This window comes from Moschus berezovskii, chromosome 10 (genome assembly GCF_049115385.1).
Source record: "Moschus berezovskii isolate FMDL1 chromosome 10, NW_MosBer_1.0, whole genome shotgun sequence".
NCBI classification, from domain to species: domain Eukaryota; kingdom Metazoa; phylum Chordata; class Mammalia; order Artiodactyla; family Moschidae; genus Moschus; species Moschus berezovskii.
In genome coordinates this window covers 55,102,209-55,125,872 of record NC_142469.1, presented here as the reverse complement: position 1 = coordinate 55,125,872, position 23,664 = coordinate 55,102,209, and the positions used below count along the sequence as shown (strand labels likewise).

The 23,664-nt window shown below is 35.6% G+C and overlaps 1 protein-coding gene across 2 annotated transcripts in view; it reads right to left on the bottom strand.

Annotated features, from left to right (window-relative positions):
* Window positions 1–23,664, bottom strand: part of ASCC3 (activating signal cointegrator 1 complex subunit 3) — a 352,215-nt gene that overhangs the window by 189,521 nt on the left and 139,030 nt on the right. For both annotated transcript variants that reach the window (XM_088840691.1, XM_088840692.1), the window contains 2 exons: window positions 13,427–13,603; window positions 10,818–10,889 (listed from right to left, as the gene is read on the bottom strand). In XM_088840691.1, the coding sequence (XP_088696817.1) occupies window positions 10,818–10,889; window positions 13,427–13,603 (249 nt within the window). The remainder of the gene's footprint in view (window positions 1–10,817; window positions 10,890–13,426; window positions 13,604–23,664) is intronic.

Below are 23,664 nucleotides of genomic sequence, written 5' to 3'. Positions count from 1 at the left end.
ACATAAAATATAGAACACGACAATATCAAAAACTAATTTTTGCCTGTGAAATAAGGAAGAATAAGGAAATGTCAATTTGATAGCAGACTCATCAGAGGTTACTTCTGGTAGGTAGGGAGGGTTTTTGTTTTTCTTTTCCCCAAAGGTAGAGGTTTAGTGAATGCTTCCTTTAGTGTTTCTTATACTTAGAAAACACCTGAAATATTTCTTTAGTACTACCATCTTTAGCAGCAAAGATGAAGGAGAAATGTCCTTAATTCTTATGCTCATAATTGTTAAAATGTCCCCTCCTTATAAATTTTGTTCATATTGGCTCAGAAGGTAAAGAATCTGCCTGCAGTGAAGGAGACAAAGGAGATCCAGGTTCAATCTCTGAGTCGGGAAGATCCCCTGAAGGAGGAAATGGCAACCCACTCCAGCATTCTTACCTGGGAAATCCCATGGACAAAGGAGCCTAGTGGGCTACAGACCGCAAGGTTGCAAAGAGCTGGACACAACTGAGCTTGAATATGGACACAATGGGGCTTGAATATGAATTTTGCTCTTATATTCCTTGGGGGTTATGTCAAAGTTTGGGGAAGGAAGGAAGCAAAGAAGGCAGAAAAGAAAGAAGCTCTGAAATAATTTACCTATAAAATTCATGCTGCAGACAAATTTGATATGACAAAACCATTAGTACCAAGGATGAGAGATGCTTGTACCTGGAGGAAGAAAACTTTTTAGGCAAAGGGTCACTGGAAAAATTCCATTATTAAAGTTAGCAAAGTAGTTTTTTTTAACTGGACATAATTACTTTTAGATAAACTATAATTTAATGCTAAAAAACAAAGAATTTCCTTCAGACAGTAATAAATTAATACATAATTATTAGTCAATTTTTAAGGTGGTTTCTTACTAGAAACATATATATCTATGAAAAACTTACAAATAATGAAGAAAAAGGCACATATGTGAATAAGGAAAAGCTGATGTTTAGCATTAATCCAAGGTTGAAGCTAGTTTTTTCTTTTTAATACTGCAAAACCTTTTACTCTTGAAACTGGAGGTAGACTTTGAGTAAGAAGCTATTGAGTAAGATCTTAACATTTTGATAATGTGAAAAAAGAACAAATAAACTTAAAAAATATGCTATAACCTCTCAGGCAGTTTCTAATTTCTTTTCCTATCACTGTAACAAAGTTTGTATAACTAGAAAAATCTCAATAGGGTTAAGGCATCAATTATTTTCCCATTCTGCGAGTTACACAGGAGGAGGGGAATTATTAACAGGAATGATAAAGCTGTACTTGCATTTGGTAATGCAAAGAGAAGCTTACAAATGAGACGTCTCATTAGTTTGAGCAGATGGATCAAAATTAAAGGCTGAATCGCCAACTTTTAATTTCCCAATAGCCAAGAAGAGCTTGAAGTCTTGCAGAGTATGACTGTTGAAAAGTCAACATGAAAAGATTTTCTCCATCTGTCATCACACATGCTTGAGTGGAACACAACTGCCTCCTACTGCTTTTAATACTTTTAAGACAAAGTTGCACATGAAATCTATTAAGTACATGAACACGCAAGTTTGGATGATTGGTATACTGAAACCCATGGAACATTATGATCAGAGACCATCAGCATGGCTTTTGAATATGAAATTTGCTCTGTTCTAATTAAATCTAAGTGGAGAGAAACAAAATTAATTCATTTATATATATAAGAGGAAACTTAATTCTCAGCATGAAAAGTATTTATTTGCCTGAGAGTTTTATTTTTTTTTAAATGGACACATATTTTTAGTCTTAATAATGGTCTGAAAAGTAGTTGCTCTAATAAAATTGTTTAGGGGAACCACAACGAGAGAGAAAATCCAAAATATGAAACAACTTGAAGGCAAACAAAGTCAAGGAATAGTCATTGAAAGAATTTTTTAACTAGTTGGCAAGGTGGCAGGTCATGAGGTGGTAGCCAAAAAAAAAAAAATTGAATGTTTTCCTGAACTAAAACACACTGACTTACAATTATTTACTACTGTACACTAACTGCTAAGATATATTTAAAAGGTAATAAAATAAAGCTACAGTTTGTTAGGTACACAGCCCTATAAGAAATAACTTATGCTCCCTTAATAAAAAGAAAAGTACATTTATCAAATATATACTGGCTGCTTAATAACAATGCACTAATGTGCAGTTAGTTATAACTGAATTCCAGACCAAAGCTCTCTGTCTGCCTATTTCTCTTTGTGTCTCTCTCTGTACATACACACACACACACACACACACACACACACACAATTTACTGCACTTTCATATGTAAAACAAAACATTAATACAGAAGAATTTCTTAGAATGAAGTGCATATAGTTAGACCTTTCAGTCACTAGAGTTAGGCAGAATAATATAACTGAAGAGTTAATTTAGCTGTCAGTTTTTGAGATAATAAGTTAAAAGATTGTTGAATTATCTATTTTTCATTTTCTGACAGATGGATACAAACTCATTTGTTGGAATTTATCACTTGGAACCTTACACAAAGACAACAAGTGGCTAGGATAACATTATACTCAACCTCAATCATGAGGGAAAAAATGAAACTTTAAACTCTGCTCCACTGGGGAGTTCTCTGTTAACCTTCTAATAAAAGGAGAGGACCACAGCTTAGTGAAGGCGTTTTTTCAAGGAGAGAAAAGAAAAATAATCCAGTGAGGGAAAGCAAGGGCCTGAAAACAAACTTCCACATGAGCCTTAGTAATCAAAGACTACCATGAAGTATTAATAGCAATTCTTGCGTGATGGATTCAGTCAAAGATCGCTAGCCTTGTTGAAATAGGTGTCTACCTCAGCTTCCAAAGTCAAAATGCATGACAGTCCTCTTTTCCAAGCATACACACTTTTCAATCCCAGTTCTGGACATGTTACAAAGACAATCAGCAGAAGCTGCCACCTATCAAGCTAACTGAACTTCTAAGCCAAACAGTATTTGGCAGAGAAACTTGCAAATAGAAGATTTAAACAGACAGAACGATCCTTTTGAAAAGACTGAAACAGAAAAAGATTTTAGTTTTGGGCAACTTTCCCAAAGTTACATACATAATGCAGATAATTTAAAGAAATGAAAAAGAGGTTTGTTCTCAAACTGTGTTGTAAAAGAGCTTTTAACTGAAATGATCACATTAATGTAAAAGACTAAGATGCTGCCTTAACAACCAACAACATAGTACTTAACATCTGAAGGTATTGGCCTGGGCATTTGTAATACCAGTAATATTAGAGGCAAATATCAACTAATGGGCCACAGTCCTCATGCATTCATTATTTCCCAGCATCCTTAGTAAACTAAGGATCTCTGAAGATAAGCAATTTATCACAGTGAAATCCTATTAATCACAGAGTCCCCATGTACATGACACCACACTAGGAACTTAACCAACAATATTTCCTTATAACCCAGTCTTACTTAGTAGGACCTGTTCCACTGGAACACAAATCCTAAAAAAAAAAGAACACTGCACAGAACAGTGATTAAACTTTTAAAATCTGACATCTTTAAGTGTTTATTTACATGTTACTGTTTCCATTTATTTTTCTATCATATCTTTAGGTAGAGAAAATAGAGAAATCGGAAAATTAAGGGCGTAAAATGCATTTTAAGAAATAGAAGGACATACACCAACACTCTCTCTGAATGGTAGAATTCAGTTATTTTTTTCCCCTCCTCATTTTTACTTTATGGAGTGCCAAAAGGTTAAATTTGTTTAAACTCTTTTACTGGTCACTCTCTGTTATCAGTATATTAATCATATTTTATATTAAACATTTTAAAGATGTAATTACAGAGGCCAAAGACCACAGGGTCACACATGAAGCAAAAAACACAGGGAAGAACATGTTTTTCTAATTGAAAGTAGCAGCACATCCAAAGCAAAGCACAAACAATATGGTATGTAAAACATGTGTTTTTGTAATCATAATTTAGAGGTAATTGTAGATACTTAAAAAAAATTTCACTGGTAAAACACACGGTCTTATACACCTTAAAATTGTAAAACAAATTCAAAATGACACACACACAGTCAGATCATAACCTACAACACACAACTTGATAAAATTATTCAGAAGGACATGGTATACGTTTGTAAAATCTTTTGTAGGTCTGCTATGACAACAAAATGTGATAACCCATTTGGAGTGCATTATAGGATCACAGGGTAAGATCACAAAATGTGATCATTTGTGCCATAATCTTATTTTAGACAACTTAAGTAAATGTTTCAACAGAAAAAATAATAGAAAGATGATCACTACAGCAGCGCTGTCCTTAATAAGGGACTTCCCAGGTGGCATTAGTGGTAAAGAATCCACCTGTCAATGCAGGAGACTTAAGAGACACAGGTTCAATCCCTGGGTTGGGAAGATCCCCTGGAGAAGGGCATGGCAACCTACTCCAGTATTCTTGCCTGGAGAATCCCATGGACATAGGAGCCTGGTAGATGACAGTTGCTAGGGCTGCAGAGTCAGACATGACTGAAGCAACTTAGCACATCTTTAATAAGAGCAAGTCACAAACATTTAATGTACTCAATAATGGTGGGATAACCAATAATGAGAACAGCTGATGCTGGCTTAATGGTAAAGTGACAGTGTAAAGTACTGAAGATGCTGTGTATTTTTATCAACATAAGCTTGTATTTCAATCCTGGTGTGACCTTTTACTAGCTGTATGACTTTGAGAAGCTGCTTAACATGTCTTATGTTCATTTTCTCTTTTAACAAAAGGAGATTTAATGCTTATATTAGAAGATTATGAAGATTTAAAAGTCCAAAGTGACTTACACAGCATCTAAAACTTAGAACTTGAACAAAAACTCCCTTCTGTCTCTTACAGACAATAACATTGAGAAGACCATGGAGAAACAATGAAAAATATTTACTATTCATTAAGGAAAACAGTGAATATAAAACTGTATATACAGTGTAATTATAATTTAGCAATGGACTGTAACTAATAATTAAAATTATGTTTGAATGAGGAAAATTAAAAGGTACATGTGCAAATGGATTAAAAAAGACCAGCAGGCCATGAATAAAAATTATAATAATAATTTGAAATGGTAAAATAATAGTAGAACTATGAAAAAATTTTAATACTGTTATTTTAGTTTTATAATCTAAAAAAGTAAATGGATATGTAGGTATGTGTAGAACTGAAGAAAGTCCTACTATTATAGAAAACAAACATCATCACTAGTCATTGAGACAGAAACTGTGAGACCTGCAGCCTAAACTCTACTTCTTAGGGCAGAGGGATGTGAGCATATATTTGGATAGGAACTGATACTGATGGGTTCCGGTGGGTTCTTTTTTTTTTTTTGTAATTAATTTATTTTTTATTGGAGGCAAATTATTTTACAATATTATGTTGGTTGGTTTTGCCATACATTGAAATGAATTCGCCCCGGGTTTACATAAGTTCCCCCTCCTGAACCCCCCTCCCACCTCCCTCCTCCCTTTATCCTCCCTCTGGGTCATCCCCCCATGCCAGCCCCGAGCATCCTATAACATGCATTGACCCTGAACTAGTGATTCATTTCACATATGACAACATACGTGTTTCAATGACATTCTCCCAAATCATCCCACCCTCACCCTCTCCCACCGAGTCCCAAAGACTGATTTATGCATCTGTGTCTCTTTTGCTGTCTCGTATACAGGATTATCATTTGCATCTTTCTAAATTCCATATATATGCATTAGTATGTTGTATTGGTGTTTTTCTTTCTGGCTTACTTCACTCTGTATAATAGGCTCCAGTTTCATCCACCTCATTAGAACTGATTCAAATGTATTCTTTTTAATGGCTGAATAATACTCCATTGTGTATATGTACCAGAGCTTTCTTATCCATTCGTCTGCAGACGGACATCTAGGTTGCTTCCATGTCTTGGCTATTATAAACAGTGCTGCAGTGAACGTTGGAGTACATGTGTCTCTTTCAACTCTGGTTTCCTCGGTGTGTATGCCCAGGAGTGCGATTGGGTTCTTAAACTCCAACCACACTTTACAGAGTCACCCACAGTGCATTTTTAGCCAGACCAAAGTGTACAGAAAGGAGACAGCTTGGGTCATGTAACCTTAAAAGGCTAGTGATTGTGGACACCGTGACATGCACCCAAAAAACGGGAGGTAATGCATGTGTGCAACTTCTGCCTTAGTTTTGCACTCTCTCCATTCCTGGGTTCCTCCTGCCTTATAAGTAGCCAGCCCCTGACCAGCTGAAGCCTCCCTTGACGCTTCCCAGCTTAGTCTGTCCTTTCTAAACAGGAACCGGCACTGTGAACCTCACTCTCCATCTCACCTTTGTCTGGTCTGAACTTACTACTGCAAGTGCCTGCCCTATGGCAGTTATTGTTTTGAAAAGTAATGCAACGGATGGAACCACTAAGAATGAAAGGGCTGGCAGTGAGATCTAATCTCTACTGACCAAACATGCCCAGCCAGCATTTGAACTTTGTGATTTCTAGAGGGACATGTAACAGCCCGAGAACAAACTATGCCAGAAGAGGAAGAGGATATAATCTTCCTAGGGTTCTTTAAATATATTTACCTGGACTTTTATCTACCTACAATAGAAGATACAACCATTATATTTCCCAATATTTAGGAACAAAGCTGCATTTTATTTTTTTAAAAGACATATTTTATAACATAAGATTATATGGAGAAAGGCTGAAGTAGTTTAATAAACATTGATCTTGCAATTACACTCCTTGGTATATACCCAAAGGAAGTGAAAACTAAAGTCCACATAAAATTTGTTCAAAGCTGTTATGTACACATAAATTGTGGTACATCCAGACAATGGAATACTATTAAGTGCTAAAAAAAACAAGCTATCAAGTCATGAAAAAGCAGGGAGTTATCTCAAACACATATTATGAAAGAAACCAATCTGAAAAGGCTATAAACTACAAAAGGCTACAATCTTATATGATTCCAACTAATGACATTCTGGAACACACAAAACTACAGAGACAATGAAAAGATGAATGGTCACCAATGGTTAAGGGGAAGGAAGGATGAATCAGTTGAGAAGAGAGGGCTTTCAGGGCAGTGAAATTTTCTGTATGACACTATAATGGTGGATACATTGTCCAAACCCATAGAAAGTACAACACCAAGAGTGAACCCTAATGTAACCGATGGGACTTTAGGTGATACTGATGTGTCAACATGAGCTCATTGACTGAAACCAAAGTGTCACACTGGTGGAGGATAAGTTGATGGTGGAGGAATTTGTGCGTGTGCCAGGGTAAGGGGTGTATGAGAACTCTTTCTACTTCCTGCTCAGTTTTGCTGTGAACCCAAAATTGTTCTAAAAAAAAGTCAATTAAAAAAAATTAATGGAGAAAACATTGAAATATTTACTGAATATTTCTAATATGACATAGGCTCCAGAGCTAGATTCCTTAGCTAATAATATAGTTGATATCTTCTATAATATAAAAGTTGGAAATAAATGTCCATGGTGGTAACATCTAGCTAATTACACTTAATTTATCCTGTTCTTTTACAGAATTGGTGCAAACACTGGTGGCTATGCAACATATTGCTTTGTTTTAGGATTTTCTGTGAAATGCTACCAAAAGTTTCTCAAGATAGCATTTTAGGATCATCAGACATTTGCCACAAATAAATCTCATGAGGAACTCTAGAACAAAGGTTGGTACACTACAGCCTGCAAGTTGAATGCATCTGTTCCTGTTCTTGTAAATAAAGTTTTATTGGAACATAGCCATGCCCAATTTGCCAGGAGCCAGCGAGGGAAATCCTACCCGTGGCAAAGGTCAACTGGGGAAGAGGCCTGACGGGCAAAGGCTAATCAGGACTCGAGGAACCCCATGGACTTACCTGAGCATCTACCCCAAAGAAAACGGGAGTCTGACTGCCTTACTATCTTATGCCTCTTACCAAGTCCTCTAATACTTACGGGGGCTTCCCCCCAACCACCTTTCTCTGAAAACATTAATTCAGAGCTGTAGTTAAAAAGTTCTCCTCGGCTTAATAGGAGTGTTCCAATCCAAGCCCCTCTGATAGCTTTCTAACTTGCATGACAAGTTTGTCCGGGCTCTTACAACTACAAATGTGACTGTTTACAGCCTCCCAGCCATGCAAGGACAGAAAGCCTAATATTCTAAAATACAGGAATTTGTTGAAGAAGTTAAAATCATTAGAATAGTACTAAAAAAGATTTCATTGTTGAATCAATGCTTGCTGCAAAGTTTCCATATTTTCTATTGTATCCTTGGAAATATATTAATCACATATAGAGAAAATAAGTAGTAGCCTTTGATTTAACCACATCAGATCTTAAGTTAATAAATTCTTTTCTTGTAGCTCACTACACCCTTGCCTTATAAGAAAGTAACCTTGTCATGTGTCTTTGGAGAATAGTGCCTGACTTTAGGAAAATCACCTTGAAAGAATATAAGCCTTTTTCTAGCTAGCTAACCTTTGTTAGGAGAGAGGGCCATAAACTGTTAGCAGGCCTCCTGACCAGAAGATGATGTAAACCACCTAAATAAGCCCTGATCCTGATAAGGGTCAAGATTGCTGACCCTGCGTGATTTTGGCGTGACTCTATACCTCCCTTTCTCTATTTTTTATGTGCACAACTTAGGGTATAAAAGCAGCACTGGAAAATAAAGTTTTGGGCCTTGCTCACTGAAGCTTGGTCTCCCCGTGTCATTCTTTCTCTTTTCCGTCCTTTTCTCTATTCTCCTTTTTCTGGTTGAGATCCTTGAAGCGCTGGGCCCTCTGCGTTTACTTATCTGCCTGGGCTTCTAAGACCCACTCGAGGGGGTGCCCTGGTGGGGTGCCTCCAGTGATTCAAGAGGGCGCCTGCGGCCTACGTAAACAGAGCAAACCCTGTGCTGGGGTTTTATTGGTTTCCTGCGTAAACCAAGGAATGATCAGCCCCTGTCTCTCTCTCTCTCTCGCTGATGCCAACGCCGTTCATCCCGAGGATACCCGGGTCCATATTGAGGCAGGTCCCCGATACCAATTGTTCCTATATTGCCCATGGCTCCTTTCATGCTACAACAGCAGAGGTGAGTACCTGCAACATAAACCCCACAAAGTCTAAAATATTTACCATCTGGCCCTTTCCAGAAAAGTTTTCTGTCTCCAGACCAAGAATAAACTGGTAGTATTTGGTAATATTTTTGTATTAAAGAAAGAATATTGGTTTTTTATACTTCTTTACTTGTACATGATAAATAATGCAACCCCACAAAGCAGTTCTCTAATGAGGATCAAAGAGGACCAAAGCTATAAAATAAATCTAAATAAAGTGATATGAGACCATGGTTAGCCAAGATGCTACACTTACATGGTCATATTTGTAAGTGCACGAGTAAAACAAAGGCAATATGTTACTTCATTCAGCACAGCATCTCATCTTAACTGAGAAATTAGGATAACAGTGTCTGCCTCATTGGCTCCTGAGAGAAGTCAATGAGATAATAAGTATAAGGTAATTTTAGCAGTTTCAGGTATTTATTGATCGTTAAGAAATATATTCGGAGAAGGCAATGGCAAGCCACTCCAGTACTCTTGCCTAGAAAATCCCATGGATGGAGGAGCCTGGTAGGCTGCAGTCCATGGGGTTGCTAAGGATCGGACACAACTGAGCGACTTCACTTTCACTTTTCACTTTCACACATTGGAGAAGGAAATGGCAACCCACTCCAGTGTTCTTGCCTGGAGAATCCCAGGGACGGCGGAGCCTGGTGGGCTTCCGTCTATGGGGTCACACAGAGTCAGACACGACTGAAGTGACTTAGCAGCAGCAGCAAGAAATATATTAATAAGTTACTAATATTTTCATACAATTTAAACATGATTTCTTTTCCTTAAAAGTTATTCCTATAACTAAGGACATTTTCTTGAGGTTAGATTTTAAAACTGTGCCTTTAAGGAGGAAAAAAATGCATCAAGAATGCTGAGTGGGCAGTATTCCACTTTCAATTCTAATTTATCTTTGTTTTATATACTGAGGCTCCAAACAATATTTAGTCTGGTCTGGAGAAAAAAAAAAGATATCACTGCTTTTAAAATATTTTTAAAACAAAGGACCAGAAAATATTTCATTTTACATGCCATAAAAGGCTAACAACATAGAAAAAAAATCCCATAATAAGATAAAGGGACTTGAAGAACCATATACAATTTGGCATTGGTTAGCTTTATGGGAGCCTGGTGGGCTGCCTTCTATGGGGTTGCACAGAGTCAGACACGACTGAAGTGACTTAACAGCAGCAGCAGCAGCTTTTATGTAAGTAATTTTCATTATTCTACATTTTTCTTAACAATCCTGATTGTAACATCTTGAACCTTGGAATTTAAAGTAAAAGCAGTTAATATCCAAACAATATGAAAATTTATTATATGTATATTTCAATTGCTACTACTTCATGGAACAACAGTAAGAGTAATATAACATTTTAATTTCTTACATTATGCAAATAAATTAAAATTTTTGATGTGTGAGAGAAGGTTGGTATTTTTAAATAATCTAAAATCTTAAGGATGAAATTCTTCTTTCTCTTATCTATTTAATAAAAATAGCAAACAAAACAGCATGACCTATCTATCAATATTAGAATGATAGTATTATCTTTGAAAAATTTATGACTTAAATGGTTACCTAGTGGACTAAAATATTACTAAGAAATAAAACCTGTGGATCATTATTTCAGAATTGAAGAACACTTTTAAGACCATAAAAATTAATAATTTTAATCATTATGCGATCTCTAAAAACAGGATAAAGTGTACCTGATGTCCAGCCTTTACTTGCTTCAAAACACTTTCATAACATACTTCATCCATGTTATTCAACTGTTGCACCTTAAAGTTTTTAAAACATGAAAAAATCAAATAAAGCAATTATAAACTGCTTAGTTACAAAAAATCTTTACCAATTATGATGCATCTCCTTTTATTTTCAGATTAGCCAGAATGCTGAAACAAGAAGTGCAGTATCAATACATAATACATAACAACCCATAGGAAGTAAAAACAATGTAACTAAAAACTACAAATAAAATACCTCACATGCAACACTTTCAGTGTACTAACTTTATTAAGAATGCCAAGCTTTTTAAAGACAAAAATTTTAAGAACAATATTCTAATTAGAGATATTTTAAAATAATTTTGAAGCTCTTTTCACTGTTTTTCCCAGAGAAGCCCATTCTTCAGGCTGTTTTTCTTCTGTTTTATTCCATAAAAATACAGAGTTTTCCTAACTCTCAAAATCACAAAATATTACCGTAGAATATCAAAATAGTAAGGAAACTTACTATTTCTGTAATGAATATGGAGTTCAGTAAATATTTTTCTACAGAAACATCTTCTAAATTGACTGGAAATTTAGTATCAAATTCATGAATTTAAAAAAGGTCTCATTTTCTCTCTTAATGATGAGATAGATGACTTCCAACCAAAAAAATGTAAGGTGGTTACCTTAAAATAGCAGGCATGTGACCAAGCTTGCATCTCTCTATTTAACACGGATTAAGACTTTGCATGGGATGAAAATGTTATACATCTAAAATGACTATAATTTAGATTCTTTGTTTTAATAAAGGAAACATTTTAACATTCTGGAACTCTTATGACTTAGTGATTAAGTAAGATGAAATAATCACAAGACAATTGACTCTCCATTAATTATTAAAAAAAAAAAAAGCCACCAAAACGCCTCCAAACAAAATTCTCAACAATTTTTTTGGTTAATTTTGGACTGAATTCTGATCAAGGGCATTATTTCAAATTAGATGTGTCATGGACACTATTTTCCCATGTTCTTCCACAACAACTGAAACATATCATGAGCTTCTGAAAGAAACTTTCGAAAATCTACAAGGATTTCTTAGTATAAGAAATGACAAATTAACAATGGTTAGAATATATTAAACGACACCCTGGGGAAATGCTTAATTGTTACCAACTGTATATGTCAGCTGAGTGTAAAACTAATGCATTTTAGTAAGACAAAAATGCATATTTATAACTAATATGTATAATTAGTTTATTATTTATACGATGTAATCAAAGCATTTTTTAAATTTTGAAAATTTCTGAACCTTCTAAATAATTACCACAGTTCCAACATCTCACACCATTCCTTTTATAATTACAATGCTAACATATTGTGGTGAAAATACTTAGAATTTAATTAGCTTTAAGTGATTTACCAATTTCTATGAAAAAAATAAGTTTTATGATGGCTGAAAGCATCTGAAAACACTTTATACTTTTCTGTGATAATCATCTGCTATCATTTAAATTATAAATTGAAAGAACAATCTTATATACAACTCTACATCTGTTCTAATGATACATTAAAATAAACTAAATAATCAGATATATTTTCAAATATAACAAAAAAAAAGCAGCAATACTGAAAAGCGCTTGAAACAATCAAAGAAAAGATGCATTTCATAACTATTACTATATCATGAACTATCCTTTGTGTATACATTTGAAATGGTTCCCCACAATTCTAAACATATCTTAGTTAATATGCAGATAGAGTATATTAACTGTTGCAGTGATATTGGCTCTTAGTATTTTCTAAGCTAAGTATTTTATTTATAATGTTGTAAGGTAAAAATAACTCTATTTTAGTAAGAAAATTATTTTTAGACAAGAAGTAACATAATACACTAAAGACCAAGTTTGACACAGTAACACATGATTCTATCTCATTTTCTTTTATAAAGAGGTCATATGGCCCACGAATCTTCTCCTAAAACTATTTGTTCCACAGTAGGAAACAGGTGTCATGAAACTTAGTAAATGTATAAATTTTAAGCAAAATATTCCTTCATGATTCTATAAAAGCCTAAAATAAGCACCCTGATAATGCAAATGGTATATGGCAATAACATTTAAGGAACATCTCAAAAGAATTTCAGAAATGCTGCTTGTATATATAATTAATCTGATAATTACACAACAAATTAAACAGAACATTCTATTTAGTAGTTGTTATCATGAAATTATTTTTCAATTGTATATATGGTATTACTTATTTTAGACGAATAATATATCATAATATATATTACTGATTTAACTAGAGTCTTTTATTATTTCACTGCCTTCAACCCTATCAAAATAACTTCTTGAATATATATATATAACTTGTATTCTTAGTTAAGAATACAAAATATTCACTGATAACAGCAATGCAAACTATTACAAGCAGCTTTTTGGAGAGAAGACATTCTCTTACATATAGTTGAGGAAATGTGCTTGATTTTCTTCTCAGCTGTCATATTCATAATGGTGGTCTGAAGTCTCTAATGTCAAACAAGTATTAAACAATACATCAACAAAAATATTTCTAGAAAAGCATAATTTTTTAAAAGAAGTATTTACCTTATTTGCACTTTTAACCCCTAGAAATGTCTGTCCAAGAGGAACAGGTCGAAAACGGCCATCAAAGAAGAAAAGTCCAATGCAGGGATTAACATGTAAAAATGTAGCAACGTCGAGGTAGTTGGGTAAGGTAGCAGACAGTCCAAGAATTCTTATCATACTCTGCGTGGATTCAACCTATAGGAGTTAAATAACATGTAAGATATTAAATAAATTATTTAATTTATATGTTATATTAAATAATGTCTAAATAACGTGTATAAGTATTAAACAATGTATAAGGCTGGATTTGTACTTAGTTTAAAGTAAGCTTTGGTAGTATAAAGTATGAAATATTTGCAGTAAAATAAGATCACTAAAGATATTGAGAATAACAACACATAGTCTGAAAGATAATATGAAAAATATTGGCCTAAATTTGGCATGTGGAATGATTAAAAATGTATTTTTAGTGTATTACCTGAACCGGAAAATTCTATTAGTTAAATGGTTTCTTTTGTTTTCCTCCTAAAAATGTAACAAGGCAAGTGACATGTGTTAGGCTTTAGTGTTAACTTATAATTTCAAGCACTTAAAGGATAAACTCTTTATTCTCAAGTTCAGTAATTTCAAATTCATTTTAAACACAAACATTTAAAAGTCTGAAATAATTAAGGCAGATTCTTTTAGTGTTTTACAAATTTAAATTTAAAATGATATACTGTGTAAGGGAGACTTTGTGTGGAATAACAGCCAAAACTTGGGGGGAAAATTCACAAGTACATTCTCAAAGAACGTACTAAGCTTCATTCTTTGTGTTCACTCAGTTCAGTTCAGTTTCTCAGTCGTATCCGACTCTTTGCAACCTCATGGACTGCAGCACGCCAGGCTTCCCTGTCTATCACCAACAGCTGGAGCTTGCTTAAACTCAGGTCCATCCAGTCGGTTATGTCATCCAACCAACTCAATCTCTGTTGTCCCCTTTGCCTCCTGCCTTCAATTTTTCCCAGCATGCGGGTCTTCTCCAATGAGTCCGCTCTTCACATCAGGTGGCCAAAGTATTGGAGTTTCAGCTTCAGCATCTGTTCTTCCAGTGAATATTCAGGGTTGATTTCCTTTAGGATTGACTGGTGTGATCTTGCAGTCCAAGGGACTCTCAAGAGTCTTCTCTAACACCACAGCTCAAAAGCATTAACTCTTCAGTGCTCACCTTTCTTTATGGTCCAACTCTCATATTCATACATGACTACTAGAAAAACCATTACTTCGTCTATATGGACCTTTGTCAGCAAAGTAATGTCTCTATTTTTTAGTATGCTGACTAGGCTGGTTACAACTTTTCTTCCAAGAAGCAAGCGTCTTTTAATTTCATGGCTGCAGTCACCATCTGCAGTGATTTTGGCGCCCCCCAAAATAAAATCTGTTATTGTTTCCACATCTATTTGCCATGAAGTGAGGGGACCGGATGACATGATCCTAGTTTTTTGAATGTTGAGCTTTAAGCAGCTCTTTCACTCTCATTAAAAGGCTCCTTGAGGGAATGAGTGAGAGAAGTCTCTCAGTCGTGTCCCACTCTTTGGGACCCCGTGGACTGTAGCCCACCATGGCTCCTCTGTCCATGGGATTCTCCAGGAGTGGGTTGCCATTTCCTTCTCCAGGGGATCTTCCCAACCCAGGGATCGAACCCAGGTCTCCCGCATTGCAGGCAGATGCTTTAACCTCTGAGCCACCAGGGAAGCCCCTTAGTTCCTCTTTACTTTCTCTATAAGGGTGGTGCCATCTGCGTATCTGAGGTTATTGGTATTTCTCCGGCAATCTTGATTCCAGTTTGTGCTTCATACAGTCTGACATTCCGCATATAAGTTAAATAAGCAGACTGACAATATACTGTCTTGATGTATTCCTTTCCTAAACTGGAACCAGTCTGTTGTTCCATGTCCAGTTCTAATTGTTGCTTCTTGACCTATCTTGATATATTTCTCAGGAGGCAGATAATGTAGTCTAGAATTCCCATCTCTTGAAGAATTTTCCACAGTTTGTTGTGATCCACACAGTCAAAGGCTTTGGTATAATCAATAAAGCAGAAGTAGATGTTTTTCCGGAACTCTCTTACTTTTTCGATGATCCAGCGGATGTTGGCAATTTGATCTCTGCTTCCTCTGCCTTTTCTAAATTTTTGAATATCTGGAAGTTCACAGTTCAGATATTGCTGAAGCCTGGCTTATAGAATTTTGAGTATTACTTTACTAGCGTGTGAGATGAGAGCAATTCTGCGGGAGTTTGAGCATTCTTTGGCATTGCCTTTCTTTGGGATTGGAGTGAAAACTGACCTTTTCCAGTCCTGTGGCTACTGCTGAGTTTTCCAAATTTGCTGGCATATTGAGTGCAGCACTTTCACAGCATCACCTTTTAGGATTTGAAATAGCTCAACTGGAATTCCATCACCTCCATTAACTTTGTTGGTAGTGATACTTCGTAAAGCCCACTGGACTTCGCATTCCAGGATATCCAGCTCTAGGTGAGTGATCACACCATTGTGGTTACCTAGGTTGTGAAGATCTTTTTTGTATAGTTCTTCTGTGTATTCTTGCCACCTCTTCTTAATACCTTTTGCTTCTGTTAGGTCCATTCCATTTCTGTCTTTTATTGTCCTTTACTGGCATTCTTTGGAACTCTGCATTCAGGAAGATATATCTTTCCTTTTCTCTTTTGCCTTTCACTTCTCTTTTCTCAGGTATTTTTAAGGCCTCCTCAGACAATTATTTTGTCTTTTTGCATTTCTTTTTCTTGGGAATGGTATTGATCACAGCCTCCTGTACAATGTCATGAACCTTCGTCCATAGTTCTTCAGGCACTCTGTCTATCACATTTAACCTCTTAAATCTATTGTCACTTCTACTGTATAACTGTAAGGGATTTGACTTAGGTTATACCTGAATGGTCCAGTGATTTTGCCTATTTTCTTCAGTTTAAGTCTGAATTTTGCAATAAGGAGTTCATGATGTGATCCACACTCAGCCCCAGGTCTTGTTTTTGCTGACTGTATAGAGCTTCTCCATCTTCGGCTGCAAAGAATATAATCAACCTGATTTCGGTATTGACCATCTGATGATATCCATGTGCAGATTCGTTTCTTGTGTTGTTGGAAGAGGGTGTTTGCTATGACTGGAGCATTCTCTTGGCAAAACTCTGTTAGCTTTTGCCCTGCTTCATTTTGTACTTCAAGGCCAAACTTGCCTGATAACCCAGGTATCTCTTGACCTCCTACTTTGGCATTCCAGTCCCCTATGATGAAAAGGACATCTTTTTTTGGTAATAGTTCTAGAAGGTCTTGTAGGTCATCATAGACTTGTTCAACTGCAGCTTCTTTGGCTTTAGTGGTTGCAGTATAGACTTGGATTACCATGATATTGAATGGTTTGCCTTGGGAATTAACAGAGATCCTTCTGTCATTTTTGAGACTGCACCCAAGTACTGCATTTCGATTCTCTTGTTGACTATGAGGGCTACTCCATTTCTTCTAAGGGATTCTTGCCCATAGTAGTAGATATAATGGTCATCTGAATTAAATTTGCTAATTCCAGTCCATTTTAGTTCACTGATTCCTAAAATGTTGATGTTAACTCTTGCCATCCTCTTGTGTTCACTGCTAGGGTGTAATATTTTAATTTTGCTGCTAAACACTGCTGATAACACTGATTAATTTGTTTGCCAGCCATTTATTAAGCTTTTAATGCGGTTCAGGGAAAGCAGGGGTTTAGAAGTCTGTAAAAATCACAAGAAAACACTGCAGTGTATGCCATTAACAGTAGCACCTTCTAAAAATGGTGCAGTGAAGGGAGATGACATGCAGAGGTGACAGCTGTTGTTCAAAGAGAAGAGTAGTTAGGAACGTAGGCCAGGAAGAAAGGTGTTTAAGACACTGTACTTGGCAACACTAGCGGTACCAGTTAGAGAAGGGAGGTAACAGAAATGTAGAAATGATTGTGAGAAATCTTGAATGCCAAGAAGTTTCTCCATTTTACTGATTATGAACACAGGACACTATCCCATTCTCATTCAATTATGTTTTTACGATGACAGCTTATAGTATTCTCATGTTTTTTCATTTCTAAACATTCTGTAAAATTTCTTTATCCTTTCTAATTTTGTTTACTCATGGGTTTTCTACTTATTTGTGATTAGATTTGTTATAAGTTTATTTTACTTTTTTAAAAACTAGCTTTAAAAACATTTTTATAGGACTCTAGTTAATAAATCTAGTTTATTGTTCTTCTATTTTGTATTTAATTTTATTTTTTCAACTTCAGTATTTTTCCATTTTTTAGCAATTCTATTTAATATTATCTAACAGTTAAAATTTAATAATTAATTTATAGTCCCTACATATCTGTTTCATTTTAGAGCATAATTTGAACTCTGAATTATAAATTTGTCTGTACTAAGTAAACTTTCATTATTTTATAATAAGAGTGTTGTCACTCTCTTTTCCTTCTATGAGCACTTACTGAGCTCTAAGTGTCAGAAGAATAGTCTTTCTAATGGATGGGTTTTATATCAATTTATCAAATCCAAAGTGTAGAAGGTATGTGTGTATCTTTATCTATCTATATCTACACACATATATCTGTGTTTGTATGTAGATAGGAATATATAGATTTATATATTTGTGTGTATATAGTTTTTTATCATATAAAATTTCCTTCTAAATTTCTGTTGTATTTTGCTGTTGTTCAATAGCTCAGTTGTGTCCAACTCTTTGCTATCCCATGGAGTGCAGCACATCAGGCTTCCCTGTCTTTCACTATCTCCCAGAGTTTGCTCAAATTCATGTCCACTGAGTGGGTGATGCTACCTAACCATTTCATCCTATATTTTTATATATTTACTAGACTTCCATGTAAAAGTCTAATTTTAAAAAAGGGCTTCTTACCTGGGAAAAACTTTGAAAACCACTAATGTGATTTGAGTACATATGACTTGGAATGAATGTGGTAAGCTAATCAACTTCAACCAAATTCCTTTATAAGAGAATGCATTAAGAAAGATTCTTAATCTGTAACAAAAAACTATACAGTACTATTATTTTTTTAAATCTAGGAATGTTTAATGTTCTTGCTATCATAAATAAAATAAGGGGATTCGTGGAATATACTTATTTGAGCAAATATTTTAATTATTTTTTTCAGTTTTTTTATGACCTTCTTAGTCAAAAGTTGCTTGCCTCATGTTAGTACCTTCAAGTTACTATACCTAAGTGAGCAGCTCCCAACATTGGATTTCACCTTGGACATTTCAATACGGTGCATACTTGGGCTGGGAAAATCCAAGGTCCCACACTCCCTGACACAAATATCACAGGAACTGAGAGAAAATGTGGCCCTGTCCCTTCCAAACTCATTCTGTAAGTAGGACAAAAATGAATCTGCTTACTCATTGTAATGGGTTATATCTGGGCTTATTTGAGGATTACATAAACACTATGAGATACACACATAGCTTCCCAAGCAACACCAACCCAAGTCAAGGAACCCTAAGTAAGGGGAACAGATGACTTTACCTGTTACTTAAGAAGTCTCCTTTACATATTATAATTAGACTCCTTTACAGTAATTAGAATGCTATTTTGAAATACATTTACTTATTTGGCTGTACTACATCTTATTTGAGGCACATATGACCTTGCTCTTCATTGCAGCATGCAGGATCTTTTAGTTGCAGCATGTAGGAATTTTTAGTTGTGGCATGTATGATCTAGCTCCCTGACCAGGGATTGAACACAGGGCCCCTGCATTGAGAGCATGGAGTCCTAGCCATGGGACCAACAGGGAAGACCCTAGCATAATTTTAATTATACCATAGTTCTATTTACTACTGGTGGTGATTTGAAAGGATATGAAAGTGATTTTTAGTATTAAAATCATTCAACACACAATTTATTGAGTATATTTTTAACGTCTTTTGATGTTAAATACATGACACCTTGCAAACACTAGAGATATTTTTCTGCTAAACCCCCATTTAAAAATTGTTATCTTTTTAATCTAAAAATAATCTATTATAAGTCTGAATGAGAAATATTTTCCTTTAAATATGGATAATTTGAAACTTTTTGTCTTAAACCACATCTTGAAACTCTACACACTATACAGAGTAATCTGAAAATAGTAATAGTTGAAAACTAAAAAAAGTTAACATTTTACAGTTTCTTCTTTATCATTAACCCAAAAAATAGGCAGTAAATTTTTATAGCATTTTCCCTCACATAAAATCTAAGTTTGGACAAAGTCTCCCTACTCACTGAAAGTAAATTTAGTTAAAACAATTAATGTTAGTTCAACACTGTTAAATACAACAGATTTGGGTTTTATTCTACTTTTCTCTTTTCCAAATCTCTCTCATGCCAAGGATGTTTTGAATTTAGTACCTAATACCATCATGTAATTTTAGAACCTGAACAGAATCTACATGGCATTAGAAAAGCTCCCTATGGTGTGTCTATGTTAGTCACAAAGTGCCATGTGAAGCACTGCCATCTACTGGGAAAGTCTGATAATCACAGGAACAAACAAAAATAGGAACTTTGCTTTTTATAAAAATATTTATGAACACTGCACTGCACTAATACACTGGAAATATGAGGAGACTCATATAGATCATTCTGTCAAGGAGATCAAAATCTAGTGAGGGGCACAAATAAAGACAGAATTAACTATAACAAGTTGTGAAATTATAAGGAAGATTGTGGTAAGTGCTAAAAATGTGCAAAGAAAGGGAATACAGAGGGAACACAGAAAAGGTGGAATTCATGCTGAGTGGTGAACTAGGAAACACTTCACAGAAGAAGTGATACTGGGCAGATTCTAAAGAACAGTAGGTTTTCAACAGATAGATCTGTGGAGTGATAATATACAATTTTGCATTTACAACCCTTAATCTCATAAAATAAAGATACATTCTGACTTAAGTAAGATTAGTTTCATATCTGAAAGAGATGGGAAAATAAGAGGCATTGGAAAGAAAACTGGGGAAGGAAAAAATTTGGTTCTGTCTGGTTGGAACCTAAGTAGCTAAGGAATAGAATGGAAAAGTTAAAATTAAACAAATAGATCAGGGTTTTAATATACTTTTAAGACCAGCTAAGGTCTTTAAACATTTTTCTTAAGAGAAACAAACAGCAAGTCAGCAAAGATTTATGAGCATGCTGCTGCTGCTGCTGCTAAGTCACTTCAGTCGTGTCCGACTCTGTGTGACCCCATAGACAGAAGCCCCCCAGGCTCTCCTGTCCCTGGGATTCTCCAGGCAAGAACACTGGAGTGGGTTGCCATTTCCTTCTCCAATGTGTGAAAGTGAAAAGTGAAAGTGAAGTCGCTCAGTCGTGTCCGACCCTTAGCAACACCACGGACTGCAGCCTACCAGGCTCCTCCATCCATGGGATTTTCTAGGCAAGAGTACTGGAGTGGCTTGCCATTGCCTTCTTGGAATTTGGCTATATTCTGAAGATGCTAATGTGCAGGATGAATTAATATATTATATATTTAAATATTGCTGTGCTATGTTGAGTTGCTCAGTCGTGTCTGACTCTTTGCAACCCCATGGACTGTAGCCTGCCAGGCTCCTCTGTCCATGGGATTATCCAAGCAAGAATACTAGAGTGGGTTGCTACGCCCTCCTCTAGTGGATCTTCCCAACCCAGGGATTGAACCCAGATCTTCTCCTTTGCAGGTGGATTCTTTTACCATCTGAGCCACCAGGGAAGCCCAAGAATACTGGAGTGGGTAGTCTATCCCTTCTCCAGGGGATCTTCCCAACCCAGGAATAGAACCAGCATTGCAGGTGATTCTTTACCAGCTGAATTACCAGGGATATTTACATATGATATATCCATATTACATACAACATATTATATGTTCCTGCATCTTCTATTAACATGGAATATTTGTAATTGCATTACATATAATTAAAACATAATATATAATTTTATATATTTTACATCATAGTTTATAAACTACATATAGAAAATTATACTATTAAAAATTCATAATTTACAAAATATTTATGAATTTTAATGAATGCCTCAAAGTATATATGGTACATAATGTGTGTGTGTCTTGTACATGTGTATACAGCAGCACTCCTGCAGTCTATTTTCTCCCTCAATTGGGAATGCTCAAGAAAGAAAGATGCCCTGGTCAAACTCCCTTGAAAACATGCTACTGATAGTCCTCTTGGCAATTATACTAATGGTATTTACTTGACCTCTAATGCTCTACAGTTGTAGGAAAGCCTTATCTTTGTAATGCTTTTAGCTAATGGACATGGTATCTCCAGATAGCTCAATGCAAACAAACCAGGAATGTATGGACTCATGTGGCCTGGGCTCCCTGAAAAACATCACTAAGCTATGTACATATAAAGGTACCAAATCAAAACATCTCATGATCAGGAAGCATCACCATGGGAAGTAGTACCTACTGTTAACCACAAACTCACTTTACCCCATATGCTAATCATATGAACTGTTTTGTATGTCAATCATACCTCAATAAAGCTGTTAAAATTTTTATTTAAAAATCTCATGATCAAAATAGCTCTCTTTTGCATAAATGATGCCCTGAATGATTCTTTTCAAGACTTCACAAGTAAACTAACTGCCAGAGCAAGAGAAGAGAACAGTGGCGGCAGCTGCAGACTTCTCACAACCACGTGTATTCTTGACGCTGTTCTAAGCTGAGTGTTAGCTAAAATCTCTGGATTTTTGTGTGTCTACTTGAATATTTCAACTGTCTGTATTCTGTGTCTGTGTGTCTGTATGTATGTATGCACATATTTTTATACGGTAAAAAGTGAACATGTCCTAAAAAGTCCTCTAATTCCATCCCTACTATAAAACCACTTTTACACTTGTTGCATATGCTTTCACATCTATGCACCCTACTCTACCCAGCTTAAAAATCTAAATGGAGGCAAGAAATTTGTTAACTACATCCACACCTAGAACCATGAAGCTGGCACACAGCAGGTATTTAACAAATGTTCAGTAAATGAGTGAATGAGTATATAAATATATTGCATTTTTTTTTCCTGGATTCTGCTATATATACAGGACCCAGCTTGCCTTTTCAATGAAGAATATAACCTGTATATCTTTTAAGTCTGGTTCTTATAGCTCTGCCTCATTCTTAAAAGACTGCAAAGTAGCATTTTAATTGATGACTGTAATAGGATTTACTCAATCATATTTTCTTTTGTTGAACATTTGGGTTGTTTCCAACATATTTGGCATTAACAAGAAAGCATCAGTGAATACTGGTGTTACTGTATCTATGCTTCTGTGCTATTATTTCCATAGGTGAGACCTCTAGAAGGAAAAGCATAGTTTAGTGAGAGATTTCAAATTACATTCTGTTTCACTTTTGCCAATCTAATGGAAGAGGAATGTCTCAAGTTAATTTGGATTCTTTTTAAGCTTCTTTTCTATGATTTTCAGTATTTTTATTTCTACTGTGAAGTGTTTTTTCAAAAATTTTTTAATTTATTTATTTTAATTGGAGGCTAATTACTTTACATTATTGTATTGGTTTTAAAACTTATATTTCTTACTGTCAACAACCTCAGATATGCAGATGGTCCTGCCACTCTAATGGCAGAAGATGAAGAGGAACTAAAGAGACTCTTGATGAAAGAGTCTTGGTGAAAAGGCAGGCTTGAAACTCAACATTCAAAAAACTAAGGCCATGGCATCTGGTCCCCTCACTTCATGGCATACAGATGGGGAAACAACCGAAACAGTGACAGACTTTATTATTTTGGGCTCCAAAATCACTGCAGATGGTGACTGCAGCCATGAAATTAAAAGACGCTTACTCCTTGGAAGGAAAGCTATGAGAAATCTAGACAGCATATTAAAAAGTATAGACATCACTCTGCCAGCAAAGATCCATACAGTCAAAGCTATGGTTTTTCCAGGAGTCATGTATGGATGTAAGAGTTGGACCATAAAGGCTGAATGCTGAAGAACGGACGCTTTCGAATTGTGGTGCTGGAGAAGACTCTGGAGAGTCCCTTGGACAGCAAGGTGATCAAACCAGTCAATCCTAAAGGAAATCAGTCCTGAATAATCATTGGAAGGACTCATGCTGAAGCTCCAACACTTTGGCCACCTGATGCGAAGAGCTGAGTCACTGGAAAAGACTGATGCTGGGAAAGACTGACAGCAAAAGAAGAGCGCGGCACTGGATGAGATGGTTAGATAGCAT